General features: G+C 41.3%; 1 protein-coding gene across 3 annotated transcripts in view; it reads left to right on the forward strand.

Moving 5' to 3' along the window:
• Positions 1-274: 274 nt before the first annotated feature.
• Klf7 (KLF transcription factor 7) overlaps positions 275-17,127 on the forward strand; it is an 88,805-nt gene continuing 71,952 nt past the window's right edge. For all 3 annotated transcript variants that reach the window (XM_076865933.2, XM_076865934.2, XM_076865935.2), the window contains exon 1: positions 275-812. In XM_076865933.2, coding sequence (XP_076722048.1) covers positions 711-812 — 102 coding nt within the window. In that variant the 5' untranslated portion in view covers positions 275-710. The remainder of the gene's footprint in view (positions 813-17,127) is intronic.

Consider the following 17,127-nt stretch of genomic DNA (forward strand, 5'->3'; position numbering starts at 1 on the left):
AGGGCCAAGCCCCGCCCCGGGACCCGCTCCGAGCTCCCTATTGGTCCTCAGTGACTTCATGAGCCCCCTGTTTACCTTACATGGTCACACGCGGCCTAATGGATGCCCTCCTCCGAGATCCCACGGCTGCGCGGAGAGCCGGGAGGAGGGAGGGAGTTTGGGGAGGGGGAAGAACAGGAGGAGGAGAAAGGGTTGGGGGGGGGAGACTACAAACTAGCAAGGATGGGTGGGGGGTGGGGAGGGTAGGGAAGGGAAGGGGTGAGGGGGAGAGAAGCGATCGCGAGAAAAAAAATGCAACCTCCCAAAATAAAGAGCAAAGATTGCATTAGGAGCGAACAGCGCTGCAGAAATAGATGGCAGCTTCGTGTCAGTGAGTTTGCATCCCCTTCCTGATCCACGAGCTGGAGTGATTAGAGCCCTGGAAGGGAATTGTTACTCCCGTGAAGTCCCCTTTTCCTGGCAGTCATCTGCACTGTACACGCTGGATGCCTCTCTCCATCCACCCCACTCACTCTCTCCTCTCTCACCTCCTCTCTCCCTCTCTCCTGCATTGATTTTTTTTTTCTTTTTAGTTGACTGAAACAAAACAAAACAAAAGGGCCACTGGATGTCTGCCTTCTTGGGGGGTGAGCCAGACAGACTGACAAACAAACAGACCCAACTGTGCTCGGGGGAGGGTTTCTCCTCCCGTTTTGCCCGGCAGCAGCAGCATGGACGTGTTGGCTAGTTATAGTATATTCCAGGAGCTACAACTTGTCCACGACACCGGCTACTTCTCAGCTTTGCCATCCCTGGAGGAGACCTGGCAGCAGGTGAATGATTTAAATTACTTGTGTAAATCGTGTGGTGGCGGCGGAGACGCAGGGGCTGCGTTGGTGTGGGCTTTGGGTTGAAATTTTTTTTTTTGTTTGTTTTATGTTTTTTTCTTTTTCCTTTTTGGCTGTATGTGTTTAAAATGTTTTCTTAAAGAGTCATATGCGCTTACCTCTCCACCCACCCCTAACCCCTTAGTGTGCCGAGCTGAGCAGCCGGTCCGAGCTGCCGGTGTTTCAGTCACCAACACACATCCTTGCGCACACCCCTGTCCCCCAGCGGAGACCTGCCGAACTTTTGGGGTTCGGAGGAGCCGGGTGGGAAGGTGGTTTCGGGCTTTAGAAGCGATCGCTGACAGTATACCACATCTCTACATCCACGGATCTCTACCTGTTTGGTACCTTAAATCAGGTTCATCTATTTCAACTGCTGCTGACGACTGTCAGATGGGGTGGGGGGAGCAAAGCGGAGTGTTTTCCCTGTAATTAGCAAGTGTCAATAAAGAACAGGAGCTTGATTTTGAGATTAGAATGTGGACCTAGGGAGAGGAGCCCAGTGACAAAAGGTACTCAAGGATATCTACAAGGAGGACGGGAAGATGTGTCTATCTTAGGCTGACAATTCCTTGTAGGTTTCCCCAGTGTAATACCTCTAGGAAAAAAAACCAAAAAAACACCCTCTACATATGTCCTTGTTTCTCTTTTTTTGTTTGGGGTCCCTCTCCAGTTAGATAGCAAAACCTCAGACAAAGGGTGGTGTGTGCTTCCACGCCTCTGACTTTGTCTTGGAGGACTAGTTAAGAAACTCCTAGGATGCTGAAGGGCACCCGTGCCAAGTTGGCTTTGCGTCCCAGGGAGGATGAAGCAGGGCTAGGGATAAGTTCACTGGGCTTTGTGAAGTGGAATAAAGAAAATGCTGGTCAGTGGAAAGTGCTGGGTCTACTGCAAAAAAAAAAAAGTGGTTTTTTTTTTCTTTTTTTTTTTTTCTTTTCCCCCAGCAGGGATTAGAAGCTGCTGAGGGGACATTCTGCAGGAAAGATGGTGGGGGGTGGGGTGGGGAGGACAGACGGGTATTTAAAAACCCAACAATATGCACCATGGAAAGTCCAAGAAGATGGTCACATCGGAAGTGTGAACTTGTACAGTCCGTCCTGAAGACTCCCACTTGCCCTTGAGGAGGGCTGTGAGAGAGGCTTGGTGTGTGGCTGCTCTTGTAACTTCTCTGCTCAGTGACAGCAGCTTGTTAAGGCTAATGAACGGCTGAATTTCCTCTGCCAGGATCCAAAGCAGGATTTGCCAGCTTGAGGCTGCGATGTAACAGTTGCTGCTTTAGTGAGAGAGGTTTGGCTTTTGGTATGAGTAGCCCAGTGGTAAAGCTGATCCTCTGACTGTAGCATTGTTATTAGTTGTTGTTCTCTGGTTAGAAGCTGCAACATTTCCTCCAGGTGTTGGCCTTTGGTGGCTGTGTGTCCTCACATGCATTCCTGTCTGAAGATGCTGGCAGATACTCTCTACTCTGTCTAAATACATGCACAGTTCACACATTTGTAGCATAAAGCATTTCTTCATTGCCTTCTTTCCCTTGTTCTTAACAAGACTTTATCTCATGAAGGATCTCACTGGATCTTTTTCCTTCTTTTATTTTGCATGCTAATTAACCAAAATGTTGCCAGAATTTCGTTTTCTAAATCGCCTTCATTTCACACTATCAGCTCATTGGTGTCGAATCAGTTGCATATTAACGACTGTCTAGACAGGTTAGGGAAGAGAATCTGTTGATTTAGTCAGCTTGCCCAAGGCAGCCCTTGTTTGTGACTGTTAAGCAGTGTTGGAGGGAAGAAAGTTGGCTTTATTTGTTAGAACGTTCCCTCCTGATGAATCACACAACTTTGTTTTGGTTCAAGTTTTCGCAGTAGTAAAGCCTGCTTTGGGGGAAAGCCTCTCCAGAGGAAACCTGCTTTTCTAGATCTGGCTAGACCCTCCAGGAGAAACTCTAGATCTGCAAAGAAACATCAGTGGCCTGACAATTAGGGGATAGATTAGCTCTATTGTCTCCTCTGAAGCCAGCTCTGCTCTCCCTTCTCTCCTCCTCCTCCCTTCCCCTCCTCCCCCTTCCAGGAACCTCTAGCTTAGTTTCTATCTGCAGGCAAAGGAATTCTCGTCCCTCTGAACCCCTTCCATATTTTTTACCTTAACTCTCTCCAACTGCTCTCATTCTCAAACCTTTTACCAAATTATTTCGGAGGCTTGTTCATAGTCTGTACAGAAACATAACTTGTGGGTGAGCAATTATAAACAAGGTACCACTCCATGACTGCTCTGCTCTCTCTATATAAAGGTAACTAGGACCCTAAGTTCACATTGATGACAACATCTCTAGCCTCCATCACCATCTCTTCCTTCCTTCCCCTCTCAGAACCCCCTTGCTGCTTCTGAACCCAAGTGGGGGGAGTGATTATATGCAACTCTTGGTTCCAAATCAACCATCAGATGTTGAAAATTTGAGACTCCTTTGCTCAAAACAGCTTGAGAAGGTTGCTGCAAAGAACCCCAGGCAGGAGGAAGTTTCCTGATGCTGTGGGGTAATCAGATTTTAGAGGTCAAATGAGGAGTAATTATTAGATGTTCTTCTTAAAGTGAGCAGTGTACCTGGCCCCGGGGAGAGGAGCGAAATACTGAGATCCACATAATCTGATTTGGTTTCTAGAGGAAAGAGTGTCTAGGATGATAAACCCAAGAACATTTGTGCATTTGTGATTGAGGATGGACTATTTGGGGATTTTATTTCAAACTTATGAAATAGGATAATTTCCTGTGTCAATGAGCCCGTGACAATGTCCTGGACTATGACAAGGCCACCTCCTGTCTTGGAGATTATCATTTTGACATTGGATTTTCAGGCAGTGATGCTGTAGCTGCATACTGCTCCAACTCTGAAAAATCATTGCTGGTATAATTTAAAAACCCAAATGGACATCCCACATTAACAGCTCTCCATTCCTGGGCTCTGACTGCATACTTAAGCACTTGGCCCAAGTAACATCATCTCTCCCTGTCATATAACTGTAAATTACACTGTGCTTATGTGGTCTATTATTTTATGGAATTCAGCTGACACAACTCTTAAGGCTACCAGCCTTAAGCTCTTTGGAAACTTGCAGGAAAATTTCCAAGAGCTGTCTGAGCAAAAGTAGGAAAAAGTCAAGGGTAGGACAGAAGCTGGAGGAGATTATAGGGTATAATTTGATGGCAGATAAAGGGAGACCCATTCATGACTTTTATTGCCAATAGAATAAAAAGGATTTGACACAATACTTTTTTTTTTTTTTTTTTTTTGCAGACTATTTAAAAGACTTCTAGACTTTTATTTATTCATTATACCTAGCTGGCTATTCCCTGAGTACAAGTCAAGTAATGATGCTTTAAGTCTTACCTGGACTTCACTTTGCTTCATGTCATTGAGGGGCATGGATGGCATGTTTACTTGAAATCTCTTCTGCATTTATGTTCATTGTTAATGCTGATTCATAATTGGCAGATGGGGTCAGTTTCAGGCCTCCCTTTTGCTTGGAGAAAATTTTCCACTGCTACTGGAAACAAATAAATAAATCATAGAACATTCTTCCCTCCTCCTCCATTCCCCCATTGTTTTAATCTAATGGCATACTTGGCCACTGTAAGGACTAAAGTCTCCCCATAACACTGCAATTTCATCTTGGTTTCAGGCACCCTGAAACACTTTTTATGAGGGCCTTTGGTAGGAGGCATCTCTAGGGGAAAACCTACAGAAAGAAATCCTTGCCTTCCAAGAATAGCCTCCTGGTACCAGGGATGGGATTTAGTCTGTGACTAACATTTCTTTCCCCTTTGTATGATCTTACCTTTGCCTGCCTTCTCCAGGCCTAAACACCTAAGTACTTTCTCAGGCAGAAAGACAAAGCAAACTGTAGGATCTGTCCATCCGCAGGTTTGCCACTGTCCCCAATTTGCAGAAAACCTTGTCATGAATTAGAATTTCTTGGCAACAGCACCACCCTGAGAAATTTGTAGACACAAAGGAGCCTTAGTAACCATGCTGAAAGGATAAAATAGCTGGCTTTTAAAAATATATTTAACTTGTGCATTCTTACTAACTGTAAATCTGTTTCTTTATTCGAAATAGTGTCTTGGTGGATTAAAAGAAATTAGAATTTCCCCTGTTAATCCAGATTTTGCTTTATGAGGATGCAATCACTAAATAAATGTAGCTTTAAAAATGAAAGCACATGTGAAGGCAATCAATCACACACTTAGCCTTTCTTTAATAAATTCATTTTTATGTTCTTTTAAGAGATACATCTTTGTGTGGATCTAGGGGCTCTCAATCATGATTGTTTAGTCTACCTGTTTGAAATTTAGTATTTTAGAGTGGGTGAAGATTTCGATGCAGATATTTTTACTTCATCTGTCCTGAATAGGGGGAAAAGGAAACCACTATTCTTTGTTCTCCATGAATCTCCCACCCCCACTCCCTACCCTGAGGAGAATGGGATATTGGGGTCCCATCCATTTAAAAGGCAGAGCAGAAGATGCAGGGTGACAGCTTTGCCCTGAAATGATTTATGGATGGGCATATCAGAGACCTTAAGTGTTCAAATGTGGGCTCTTCCTCTCTCCCAGCCCATTCTAAATATAAATGCCTATGGGGGCTAATTTGCCTCTCCACTTAAATGGGATAGTTTAGAGAGGGTCAAAATGGGGTTTTTAAATAGCCATTCTCTTATAAGTCTTCAAATTCTCCTTTCAGAGAATTCCCGTATTTTAACTTTTTTAGTACAGGCATTGTAGTCATCTTTCATCACTTTGTGCTTATTAGAGAAAGAAGAATATAGCTTACTGGAGCCAGTCACAGTGTCTCCTGTTAGATAGGACAGGTGTTCGGATAGCTGCCTGGTTTGTAGATGCCCCCATCTTTGCAGTTTGTAGTACTCTGGGACAGGTTTTTAATCACCTATGGCTGGTGAGTGCAGAGAATGCCTCTGCGATTCTGGTTCACTCTGTATGTCAGTTAGCATGAGAATAGGGATTTGCTGAAAGTTTAGGACAGCTCCCCAACTTAACTTGAGCAATGCCAAGAAGGTGAGGTGCTGAGGTTTAGTCTTCTCCAAGTCCCTTTGTTCTCCCAAATCAGCTCAGTGTTTGTTTAGCATAAACTGGTGGAGATGTTTCAACCCCAGATGGCCAAAGTTTATCAGGTACAGTGATCAGAAAACTCTGCAGCTACTAATGGTGTTCAAATTAGAAGAAGTTACAGTATCTAATCATTAATGTTACATATTTCATTGAGAAGTTAACAAATACTTCTTCTCTTGTTACATTGTATGCTCATTTTAGAACATTCACAGATTAAACTATCCTATTAGACCTAATGTAAGAGTTCCCCCAATAAACAAAGTATTGACATCACTAGGACATGCTTTGACCTAAGATGGGTCATGATCTTACTTCTCCTCTTGGCCTAATTGTTTGCTGTTAATTTGCAGACTCATTTCCATTGCCTTGGGTCATTTTGTTTTTCTCACTTGGTATTTGGTGTGACCCTAAGAAATTGGTCCTCTTCAGTGTATTCTGTCTATTCAACTCTGCATTGGAGCAGCTGTACCCGCCACATGCTTGATGTGTAGATGTTACAGCTGAGTGTCTGTGGCAGCCTTGGTGTGAGTCTGCTGTCAGCCTGCTTGATATGGGAGAGCCGACTGCTTTCCTGGAGAGACCATTCCTGATTGAACTGGTAGATGGACCTACACCTTGTGGGGGTTTCTTATTTATATTAAATCCAGAAAATATTATACCTCTTGTTTTGTGCAAAATACTAGGTTTGAGTGATGCAAAGTAGAGTTGGGTGTAGATTTTTTCCCCTAGGAACTTGACTAGCAGGGGAGAAAAAACATGTTTTAAAACACACACACACACACACACACACACACACACGCACACACACAAGAACACAGTTGCAACAAAACAAACAAACAAAAATCTTAAATTCTGTGAGTTTCTAAATACTCACTGGCCTGTGCCTATCTGCATTTATGTACATTGTTACAAACTTGCTTATAAAACACACTTGAGATTTCCTCAGTTCTACCCTGGGCAGGCTTTTGGTTAAGGACATGCTGGGGGCTGGATACTCTTAAGGCAGATGAGTGTACAATGTGAATGAATACACATGTCTGTAATGGCCAGGAAACAAGTCATTCGGAAATGATTCTAGGTAATTACGATAATTAATGTAGAGCCATATGTGATATCTATTTCTGAATATGAATTTATTGACATTTTCTGAGGGTCATATTGAAAGTCAGGTCCCCAGCCTGTGCCAAAGCTGGGAACATACAGTATTAGAATTGTAATTCTTGAAAGGGTCTTGGTTTTCTCAACTCTTAAGAGAGTAGGTTTGGACCAAGTGATTGTTGAAGCCAGACAAGGCTTTGAGGTCTTTAAGGCCACTGCCCTATGTTAACACCCGTGGCTCCAGGGCACAAGACTCTTTCAGATGCCCAAAAGTTTGCTTGTTTTCCATCATTGCCTTTGAATAAACTTGGACTCGCTTTTCATTCTTCTCCCCCACCTCCATAAAGGGAGGTGAGAAAATCCCCCCCCCACCTTTTTTTTTTTTACTTCCAAGAATATGAATACATAGAATTTTGGAATTGACTGGATCCTAGACCAAGCTATTGAATATTTCAAAGAAGCCTTACTTGTTTAATTTAATCTCTTTTCCACTTTAATAATGTGTGGTAAATTGGAAAATATACACTGTGCTGGAAAAAAAAGCTCCCAATTACAACACTAGTCTTATAAAAAGTACTGTCATTTAAATAATAAGTGGAGTGGGCGTAAGGAGGGTGCATCAAGGCAGACATGGTAGGGTGTTGGGTGAAAGATACAGTGTTTTATGTAGAGAGGAGCAAATGTGCAGTGGCTTTTTTCTTCCCCCCCTGGCACCTTGCCAACAGAGAATGGCGTGAAACAGCAACCCATGTGCCAGTCCATGAAATTCTTCTCTGAAGCAGTTTAAAATTCTTAAGAGGGTTGGATGGGCAATGGAATTGGAATGTCTTATAAATTTAAACAAAAAGTACTGCATACTTTAATAAGGAGTAGGGAATGAATTCAGCCTAACATAGGGGGCTGGATGGTGAAGCAGGCCTAATTTTCACGACTATTCCCAATTATCGCTCCTACATCCTGGTTCTAGTTTTTTTTTTTTTTTTCCCTAGGGATTGAATCCAGAGGCATTTAAACCACTGAGCTTCATTTGCAGCCCTTTTCAGTTTTTATTTTGAGACAGAGTCTCTTGAAGTTGTTTGGGGCCTTGCTAAAATTGCTGAGGCTGGCTTTGAACTTGCAATCCTTCTGCCTCAGCCTGCCTAGCTGCTGAGATTATAGGTGCGCACTACTGAACCCATCTGGTTGGTTCTTTTTTTTTTTTTTTTTTTTTTACTTTCCTTACCCTTTTGTCATCTCTGCTAGTTCTGATGGTGGAAATTCTCTCTTGGAATTTGTCTCACAAATCTCTTTTACCTCTAAGAAGAAGTTGAATTTTCTTTTTTGAAATTATTTGGAGACTTCTTTTTTTCTTCTCCAATCTATAGATCCAGTCCACATATTTTCCTGCACTTTGTGTCTGCATTTTAAAATTAGACCTGTGCAACTAACATTAAATGCTTTTTGGGTTGAGTGTGTCCCAAACCCCTAACTCATCATCTTCTACCACGGACCTCTTCCTTTTTCTGGCCTCCTTATTTCTTTTGTTAACATGACCATTCTCCTCATGTTCTAGATTTAACTTACAATCCATCTTTTGCTCTTCTCTTTCCCTTGAATATAATTTGTAAAAAATTCTAGATTGAAAGATTACATTATTGAAATGTAAAAATAACTGAAAAAATCTCATTGCTTTGGCTTCTGTTGTACATTAACATTGGTGGCCTTCAATTTTCTGCTCCTTCTGCCACCTGGGGAGACCCCTGTCACCTCCAGGAAATTGTCTTTCTGCTTTCCTCACTTGTGTGGCTGTGGCTCCCTACTGCACACAGGATAAAGGCAGACTTCTAAGAGTCAAGGTGTTCCAAGGCCGGGCCTACATAAGATCGGCAAGTTCTTGCCTGTTTTGTGTATAGTAGTTGCCATCCAAATGAAGTGACTGTGCTTTTCCTGCTTCTGTTTTTACAATTTTTTTCTTTATCTTTTTCTTTCTTCCTCCTTCTTCCTCTTACCCCTCCCACTTCTCTTTGTCCAAATACTACCTATTCTTTAACTTTCAGAGAGTTGCCAAATCTTCCAGGAAACTGCCCCCCTCCCCCTTCAACAGTAATTGCTCTGATTTCTACACTCTTGGGTAAAACTTTGTACTTCCTTATGATGTTTTGTAGTTTTTGTCTTGTAGTATGGCCTACCTGCCTGCTTTTCTCCCTCTCTCTTTCTCTCTCTTCTCATTTTTCCAGTTAGGTTGCATGATGTAAAGCAGAATCTATATCTTGGTTATGATTTTGATAATCAGCTTTTAATATGTAGTCTGGTTTTTAGAGAGCCTTGCACATACTAGGAATTCAATAATTATTTAGGGAGCATGCTCTGACTATGACTTAAGATTTGACTGTGTTTTTAATAGTGGTTCCCAATCAGGGCTGCACTGCAGACTAGGTAAATCAGTATCCTTTGGGAAGGGACCCAGACATCAGTATTTGTAAAGCTTCCAGGGATTCCAGTATGCAGACAAGGTACTGAGCCCATAGATCTTTAGAGAATTAATGCTATATCAGAGTTGCAGGTACCTTATTTCTTATGTTGAAATATCAAATTTCTTGTATAACTTGGAATTTAAGTGTACCAGTGGTTTATAAGAAGCAGAACAGAGCTGGCATGTGCATTTCATTTAGCTCATGGTTAGTGGCAGCTGCTCAAGAACTCTTTATACTTCTTGTTTTGCTTTCCCTCACCTTAAAGTGTCTAAGGCAGTCCTGTTTGGTTCACATTTCCTACGACCCACCCTGGGTTTGCTTAACCTGGTCAAATTCCATTTTTGGAAACTGTGGTATTGGGCATGAAGCTCCAACCATGTGATGTTTCAAAGAATTCATCTTTGGTAGGTCCTTAGCCCTGATTTTCCACTTAGCTCTGCCTACTCCATGGTTTAAAGGGATGACTGTCTGGATGTACATCTGTTGGCTGATGCCAAATAGGCATTCGCTACCAGCTCTTCATTTTCTCACTGACCACACTGTTTGGAAGTAGACTTTATTTATAAAGTATTTTCAAAGGAACCATCTTTCTAGTAAGAGAAACCAATATAAACTGTGGAAGAATTGCTGCTGAAGACATTCAGGCAAGGAGGCAGGCTCCATTTCCATAGAAGGCTTGGCTCCTGTGGTCATGACTGTGGGCCTGTGGTGATGTCCACAAAGAAGATTTAGAAATACCCGCTTTTCAAACTGTGATGTTTGCAAAATTGTTTGTACTATAGCTACATCGTTTCATCTATGAACTGTCTTTGATGGGGATATGGTTGGCAAGAGCAGAGGAGCTCAGAGCTCAGGGTTGAAGGATGCTTTTTGGAAAGCTCAACCCAGCTGTGAAAATGGCAATTAGCTGCGGAGCCGTTGCCCTGCAAGGGAGTGCCCGCCTGCTCTTGACCCCACTCTAACATTCACCTTCCAGAGCTCAGTTAGCAGGAATTCAATGGAGTGGTCAGAACGTTGGCACTTATTTTTGGAGAGATGGCAAATTTGCTCGTATACAAAGGAGTGGAAATAGATTCTTCCTACCCCCTACCCCTACCTTTTGAGCTTTTGACGTTTGTTCCAGTGGCCACTGTAGACCCAGTTCATGGGACACAGTTCCTCCTGTGGTGTTGGAGTTCTTCTGTGAGGAGGCCCTATGCACAACTGCTTCTCTTGTGAGCTACTGAGATCTTACTCAATGTCAGACCTGAGTTGTTGACTTTACCTCTGCATTCCAAGATTGTTCAGCCTTAAAACATGCACTTTCCTATCTGTCTTGAGGCTCTTGCTTCCTTTAATATGATTGGCTGCATGATGGCATGATGGGAATTTTTATGTTTGCTTAGGAATTTTTTTTTTGAATACTGAGAATTGAACCCAGGGTTGCTTAACCACTGAGCTACATCCCTAGATCTTTTTTTTTTTTAAATTAATTTATTTATTTAATTTTGAGAGACATTCTTGCTGAGTTACTGAGGGTCTTGGTAAGTTGTTGAGGCTGATCTCAAACTTGCCATCCTCCTGCCTCAGCTTCCCATGTTGCTGGAATTATCTGTGTATACACCATGCCCCATTGCTTAGGAGTGTCTTACAAACATCTGTATGAGCTGTTGTTCTGAAGGGCTCGGGGTGTTTCTTTCATGGTTTCTTATTGACATGTCCTTGCCATAACTAAGGAACAGGCAGATATTACAGAACTTACCATTCAGAGGTGAGAAAATTGGGCTAGAGGATGATTAAGCAAGTTGTCTTACTGTGGCTGCAAAGCAAACAAGTAGTGGATATATTTTTCTCATCCCTCTTCCCATCTGGCTATTCTTCCTGTCATCATAGTTATGTTATGTATGTGTGTGTGTGTGTGTATGTGTGTGTGTGTGTGTGTATGTGTGTGTGTGTGTATGTATGTATATATATATATATATGTATGTGTGTGTGTGTGTGTGTGTGTGTATATATATATATATATATATATATTTATATATATATATATATATCAGCTACTTCCTGAAGATTATCTCCTTTGAGCACCTTATATTCATTATTTCATTTATTCTTGACAACAATCCTGGGAAATACATATTCTGCTTATCCCCATTTTATAGATGGAGACATTAGGGTTTTGGGTATTAAATGGCTTGCCTAGAATCACAGCCTGATAGTTTTTGAGTCAGAATCCAAGCCTAGGCAGTCTGCCCCACACTCTATTTATATTTATAGTGACTCCTGGTTAGATAGGAGACATCAGGGCAGAAGCCAAAGTTGTAGACTGGCAGTCAGTGGACCTGTATGGACTGGAATAGCTTACTGGTCTGTTTGCTTTCTGGGCATTGGTTTTCTCATCTATAAATAGGCTAGTCTGTGCAAATACTCCTTAAGGTCACACTGTTTTATAGACACATTGCATGTAGGCTTTGACATCGGGCACAGGTGGAACCCTGCAAAAGTCACTGAATGTCTCTGAGTCTCTGGTCATCTGTGACATAAAGTTACAAATTCCTACCTAAGCATTGACTCTCTGATCGAGCTGCCACTCAGTGAGTGCTCCATCCTTCTGCTTCTCTCCCTCAATGATAGTACAAAATGGCACAATGCTCTTTCTTGAAATAGTGTCACTAGGTGCTTGAAGATCCCAGTGAGCCTAGAGAGTGTCTAAGAAAGAATGAATGAAGGGAAGGTGGGGAAGTCAGAATGGCAGGCATTGGCTCTGGTGTTCCTTTATCCATCCACGGAGAAGCTGTCATAAGAACTTGTGCTTAGAACTGGGGAAAGAATAGAAATACATATTGCCCCCCCAGAAACTGGATTTAGGGTGACATCCTTGGAATTTGTGTGCTTGCTCATGCAGGTATCCAGCCTGTTCCCTTTCTTTCTCTGTAGTCTTTTGACTTGTTTCTTCTAAGTTTTTCCAGCATGCAGTTATTTATTATTATTATTATTTTTAGGAGCCAGAATTAGGCACATATAACATAATACAGTGCTGGTTACCACACCTGCCATTCTGCCTTACCTGATGACTGAGTTTACAGCAGCTTATGAGAGCGAATCAGGTTTTATGAGATCTATAAATATCTCAGATAGGATTTTTATTACATTTTCCTCCTTCAAATAAGACATAATGGAGGTGCTCACATATATAAGGAATGTTCTTTCTGTGATAAAGTAGGGTGTTTTTGAATTGGCTTCTGAAAAGCAGTCGTTTGATGTGGTTGTTCCTGTTGGGAGTTTTATGGGGGAGGGGCAGAAACATGCATATGCTGCTATAAAACTCAAAGATTATTTCTTCATGTTTAAGGTTTAGCCTCGCACCTATGGAGAGATTTATTTTAGAGATGCCAGCCTGGTGTGAAGACTGAATTCCCTCTTCCTGCGGGTCGTACATTTGTTGTTTGCTTAGATATATAGAAACCAGGGAAGGAAAGTCCTGCTGACTAGCACAGCAGAGTTGGGCTCCAGTTCTTTGTCTGGTCTGCTTCCAGCTGCCCTGGGTGGGGGTGGAGGGATGCTCTCATTCTTCCCTCCACTTCCTGGGCTTTCCTGGGAAGATTTTAAACCACTTAATGTATCTGAAATGTATTTTTTTTTCCCCTGGAATAACACTTAAAAAATATTTTTTAAGTGTAGTCGTTTTCTTAATGTGCATTAACCAATAGCAGGAATGGAAAAGATTTTTCTTACCTCCCTTGGGAGAGTACCCAGAAGGAACCCTGAACCCATAACTTTAAAAAATATATTTTAAATAACAAACTAAGTGCCTCACTTTTCCTATCTGTAAAATGGAAATTATGGATTCTTTTTGTCATATCTCACCCAGGGCCACAGACTTGGCCATTTTTTTTCATTTTAAATTTAGTGTCCGACTTTCTGATCACTTATTTGTTTACTTTTTCTTTCTCTCTCTTTTTTTTTAGCATAATTTCCCTTTGTATCTTCCACTAATTCTCAATAACTTTGTATTTAAGTAGTTGATAATTTAATTTGTCTTTGAAAGAATAAACCATATAAAATTGGTATACCTGAACCAAAAGGCATTCAGAAGACTTTTGCCTTAATTTCTTTTCTTTCCCCCCCCCCCCCCCCCCCCCCCCCCCCCCCCGTTTAACCTTGTCTTGGGTGTAGCATAAGTCTAGTGCTTTGGCTCTGCTACATACAGCCACCATTCTGTGCTTCTCAAAAAAAAGATACAATTTTTCTGTTAAGAATAGTAAGATTATCAGAGATTTAAACAGTAAGCTGTTAGGCTATAGTGACGTAAAGATGTACATTATTTGTCCAGCATGCATATTTCAATTTTCTTTTTTAACTTGGATGCTTTTAGATACAATCATGTACTTTTCATTTAACCATGTCCCTACAATTTCCACCTAACTTAATTTCTGATCTGGCCCAATGAGCATGCATTTGGGTTTGTAACCTCCCTAGACTAGGAGTACTCTAAGCCACCTTCCCTCCAAAAACCTATGGTTGGGGGCAACCTTTATTTCTCTGTACCATTTCATGCTGGTTTACTCTCTGCTCTCACTGAGAATCCATTTTAATTTCTTTTTCAATTTCTCCGTCTTGTTGAATGTCTTTGTTTGGGATTCTATTTTATAAAGCAATTTCCAAATTGCATCTCACTTTTTCCTAGTCATCCAGGATCTGTTGTAGATCATCGAAATCTGGGATGGAAAAGACCATCTGGCTCAGCCCTCCCCCTTCCTGGGTTGAGCAGTTGTCTTGAGCATGTTCATTCTTTATTGGTATTTGCAACATTTTCCAACTTGGAAACTGACTCTTAAGTTTCCTGTGTGTGCAGCCTCTTCTTGGTCTCAGTAGGAGTCAACTGGAATAATATCAAACATTTTTTTTTTATTAGACATCCCCCATTAACAAAAAAGCATGGTCTCTTTTTCCTCTCACAGAGACCCAACTGGTCAGTAGTGGGAAAAACCCCTTTTCTTGGAAGAAAAACGTGTAACCCGCTCTGGAATTTTCTTAGTCTGACGTAGATACACATTGTACATAATTCCACTGTTTTAATTGCCATTTTTTTTTTGTGGAAGTGGATTTTATAGGGCTTGTTTCACTGAGGAAGTGATGCTTTTTGTGTGAAGAAGTCCAAGGTATTATAATAATGTACTTTCCTGAGAATAAAGTCATTTGCTTTCTTCCTCCCCTCAGCATTCAAAAACTGCTAGCAAGGCACTTGGCCTGCATTTTCAAATGCTTTCAGGGTGCTATTGTACATTAGGGGTGTTTAAAAGAATTGTTCTTTTATATTGGCTTCCTTCTATTACTCAGGATATCATTTAGGTTGACCAGATGGGGATTTTCAGGGTCATTCTTTTCCGGTTAAAAACAGCCATTCCTTTGAATTACTTGGAGGAGATCTTCTTTTCTCCAATCTCCGGTTACTTTTCAAAAATTTCTGATGGCTAAGTGAAGGCCCAAGGTCATCATCGTGGCATGCTCTCTCTTGCTTTCTCTTTCTCTGTTTGTATTATTTTTTTTCAAAACCAATAAGTATTTATCTTATTAGGTGAATTAGCTAGTATTAAAATATTTCTGAAAAAATATTTCTAGAAAGGAACAAAGGAATAAAAAGATATGAATAAAGGCTGACATGTGGACATAGGATGTCTTTGCAGGTTTTCCTACATAGCAGAAGCAGAATGCAAACCATTTTTCCTTCTACCCAGTGTACGCATACCTGCTTTTTCATCCACAAGACTTGGATTTTGCAAATATTAAAACTTTCTTAGGAGCACTAAACATTTCATTCTGATCCCTCCTTCTCCCCTTCAATTTGCAAATAACCTGTCTGAGCTTTAGGGATCATTAAGTCCAAGTGAGTATTAGACTCTCAAGAATCCTGAGCCCCTTTTCAATACATTTGCATGTTAACACAATGCATGGTGTGGCATGACTTAGAACAATGCTTCTCAAAGGGTGGGCTGCACTCTGTGGGGCTCTGTGAACACAGTGTTAAATAACACAGGATCACCTAAGAGGTTTCCTTCTAACTCAAGGAAAAAAAGTCGGCTTTGAGGGAGCTTCTTTAAAATCTTTCAAGGATTGATAATCTCCTCTTCTTTCCCACCCTCCCTCCCTCCCTCCCTTCCTTTGATTATTATTATTTTTAATAAAGAGAACAGGTTTCAGACCCAGAGCTTCTGACAGACAAATGTCCACTTAAAAGTTCATAATATTGTTTTGATTTTATTGTTTTCAAGTTTATGATGATCATTTATCAATGGACATTTGTAGGAAAAAAAAATTTAAACACATGCAGCCTTAGAAAACTGAAAAATAAAAATTTGGGAATGATTGTACAAATGGAATGTTGTGAAAAAAATGTGTGAAGGTGGAAGGAAAACGAAGTCTGAGAAATATCGGTGTTCTGGAAAATTCGAGGGGTTTGCCATTGGAAAATGTGGAACTTAGTCCTAACTTTTAAAGTATAAACCAGGGCAAATTACTCAGCCACATTTTCCCATCTGCAGTGGGGGAATTATAATAATAGGATTGTTATAATCAAATGATATTTGGATGTGAGAGTGCTTTGTGAACTGTCATGCGCTATGCACTGTTATTGTGCTCTATTCCCTGGTAGGGGAAGCTTTTGTTTCAAGCTTTAAACTAATGCTTCTTGTTGACTTTCTTTCTCTTGAGATTTCTACTGTTTTCTGAGTGGAAACTTAGTAGCTGATTTGTTCAAACAGGGCTGTTACTTGTCACTTAATTGTGGCATTTTGAAAACTTTTCTACCAATTACCTAAATGAGGACATAAAACTCTTATATATGAATTTGTGTGTTCACTTTTAACTACTTTTTATGAAAATAAACTTAAATCTGTGCTTTAGAGCTTGTCAGAAATTCTGGTTAAAAATAATACATTTGTTTTAAAATTTTAAACACATTTTTTTATCATTAAAATATGTTACCACACTCACAAAGCAACTGTGTGTGTGTGTGTGTGTGTGTGTGTGTGTGTGTGTGTGATGGTACCCAGAATGAAGGAAGTCTAGGTTTTGGAATGGAAGTGAGAGCTCTGAGGGCAGTTTGCTTCTGCAAGTGGAAGTCTGTGTGGCTTAATGACTCATCAACAATGCCCTGTCACATGTTGTTAAATGATAAGAAGATGGGGACTTACCTGAATAGGAAGTCCTGAGCTTCCCAGGACCTCTGAGAGCCTGACTTGCTGGGAAACCTGCCAGTTTATGCCACACTGGGGGTGGGGTGACAGAGGAACATCTTGCTATCTGGAACTATGGACCCTTATCCCAGCCAGAGGGAACCTTGGTAGCAGGTCATTGCAAGCCGAACTCTCAGACACCAGGGTCGCATTGCATTGTTGGCCAACCCCCATGAACTCCTTCACTGACCATGCTCAGGCTCACCTTACTATTTAAGGCAGGCACCAAACTAGCAGGGGTTTGGGGGTCCAGGTGTCAAGTTCAAAGTACCCTCTCACCCAGAGCTCTGGTGGGCATGAGGACATAAATGAAACCTTGTCTTTGAGAGGTTCTCTGGTATATTCCTGTCACCAGCAACTGTGGCCCCGGTGCTGTAT

The sequence above is a fragment of the Callospermophilus lateralis genome, chromosome 9 (assembly GCF_048772815.1).
Source record: "Callospermophilus lateralis isolate mCalLat2 chromosome 9, mCalLat2.hap1, whole genome shotgun sequence".
Classification (NCBI taxonomy): Eukaryota; Metazoa; Chordata; class Mammalia; order Rodentia; family Sciuridae; genus Callospermophilus; species Callospermophilus lateralis.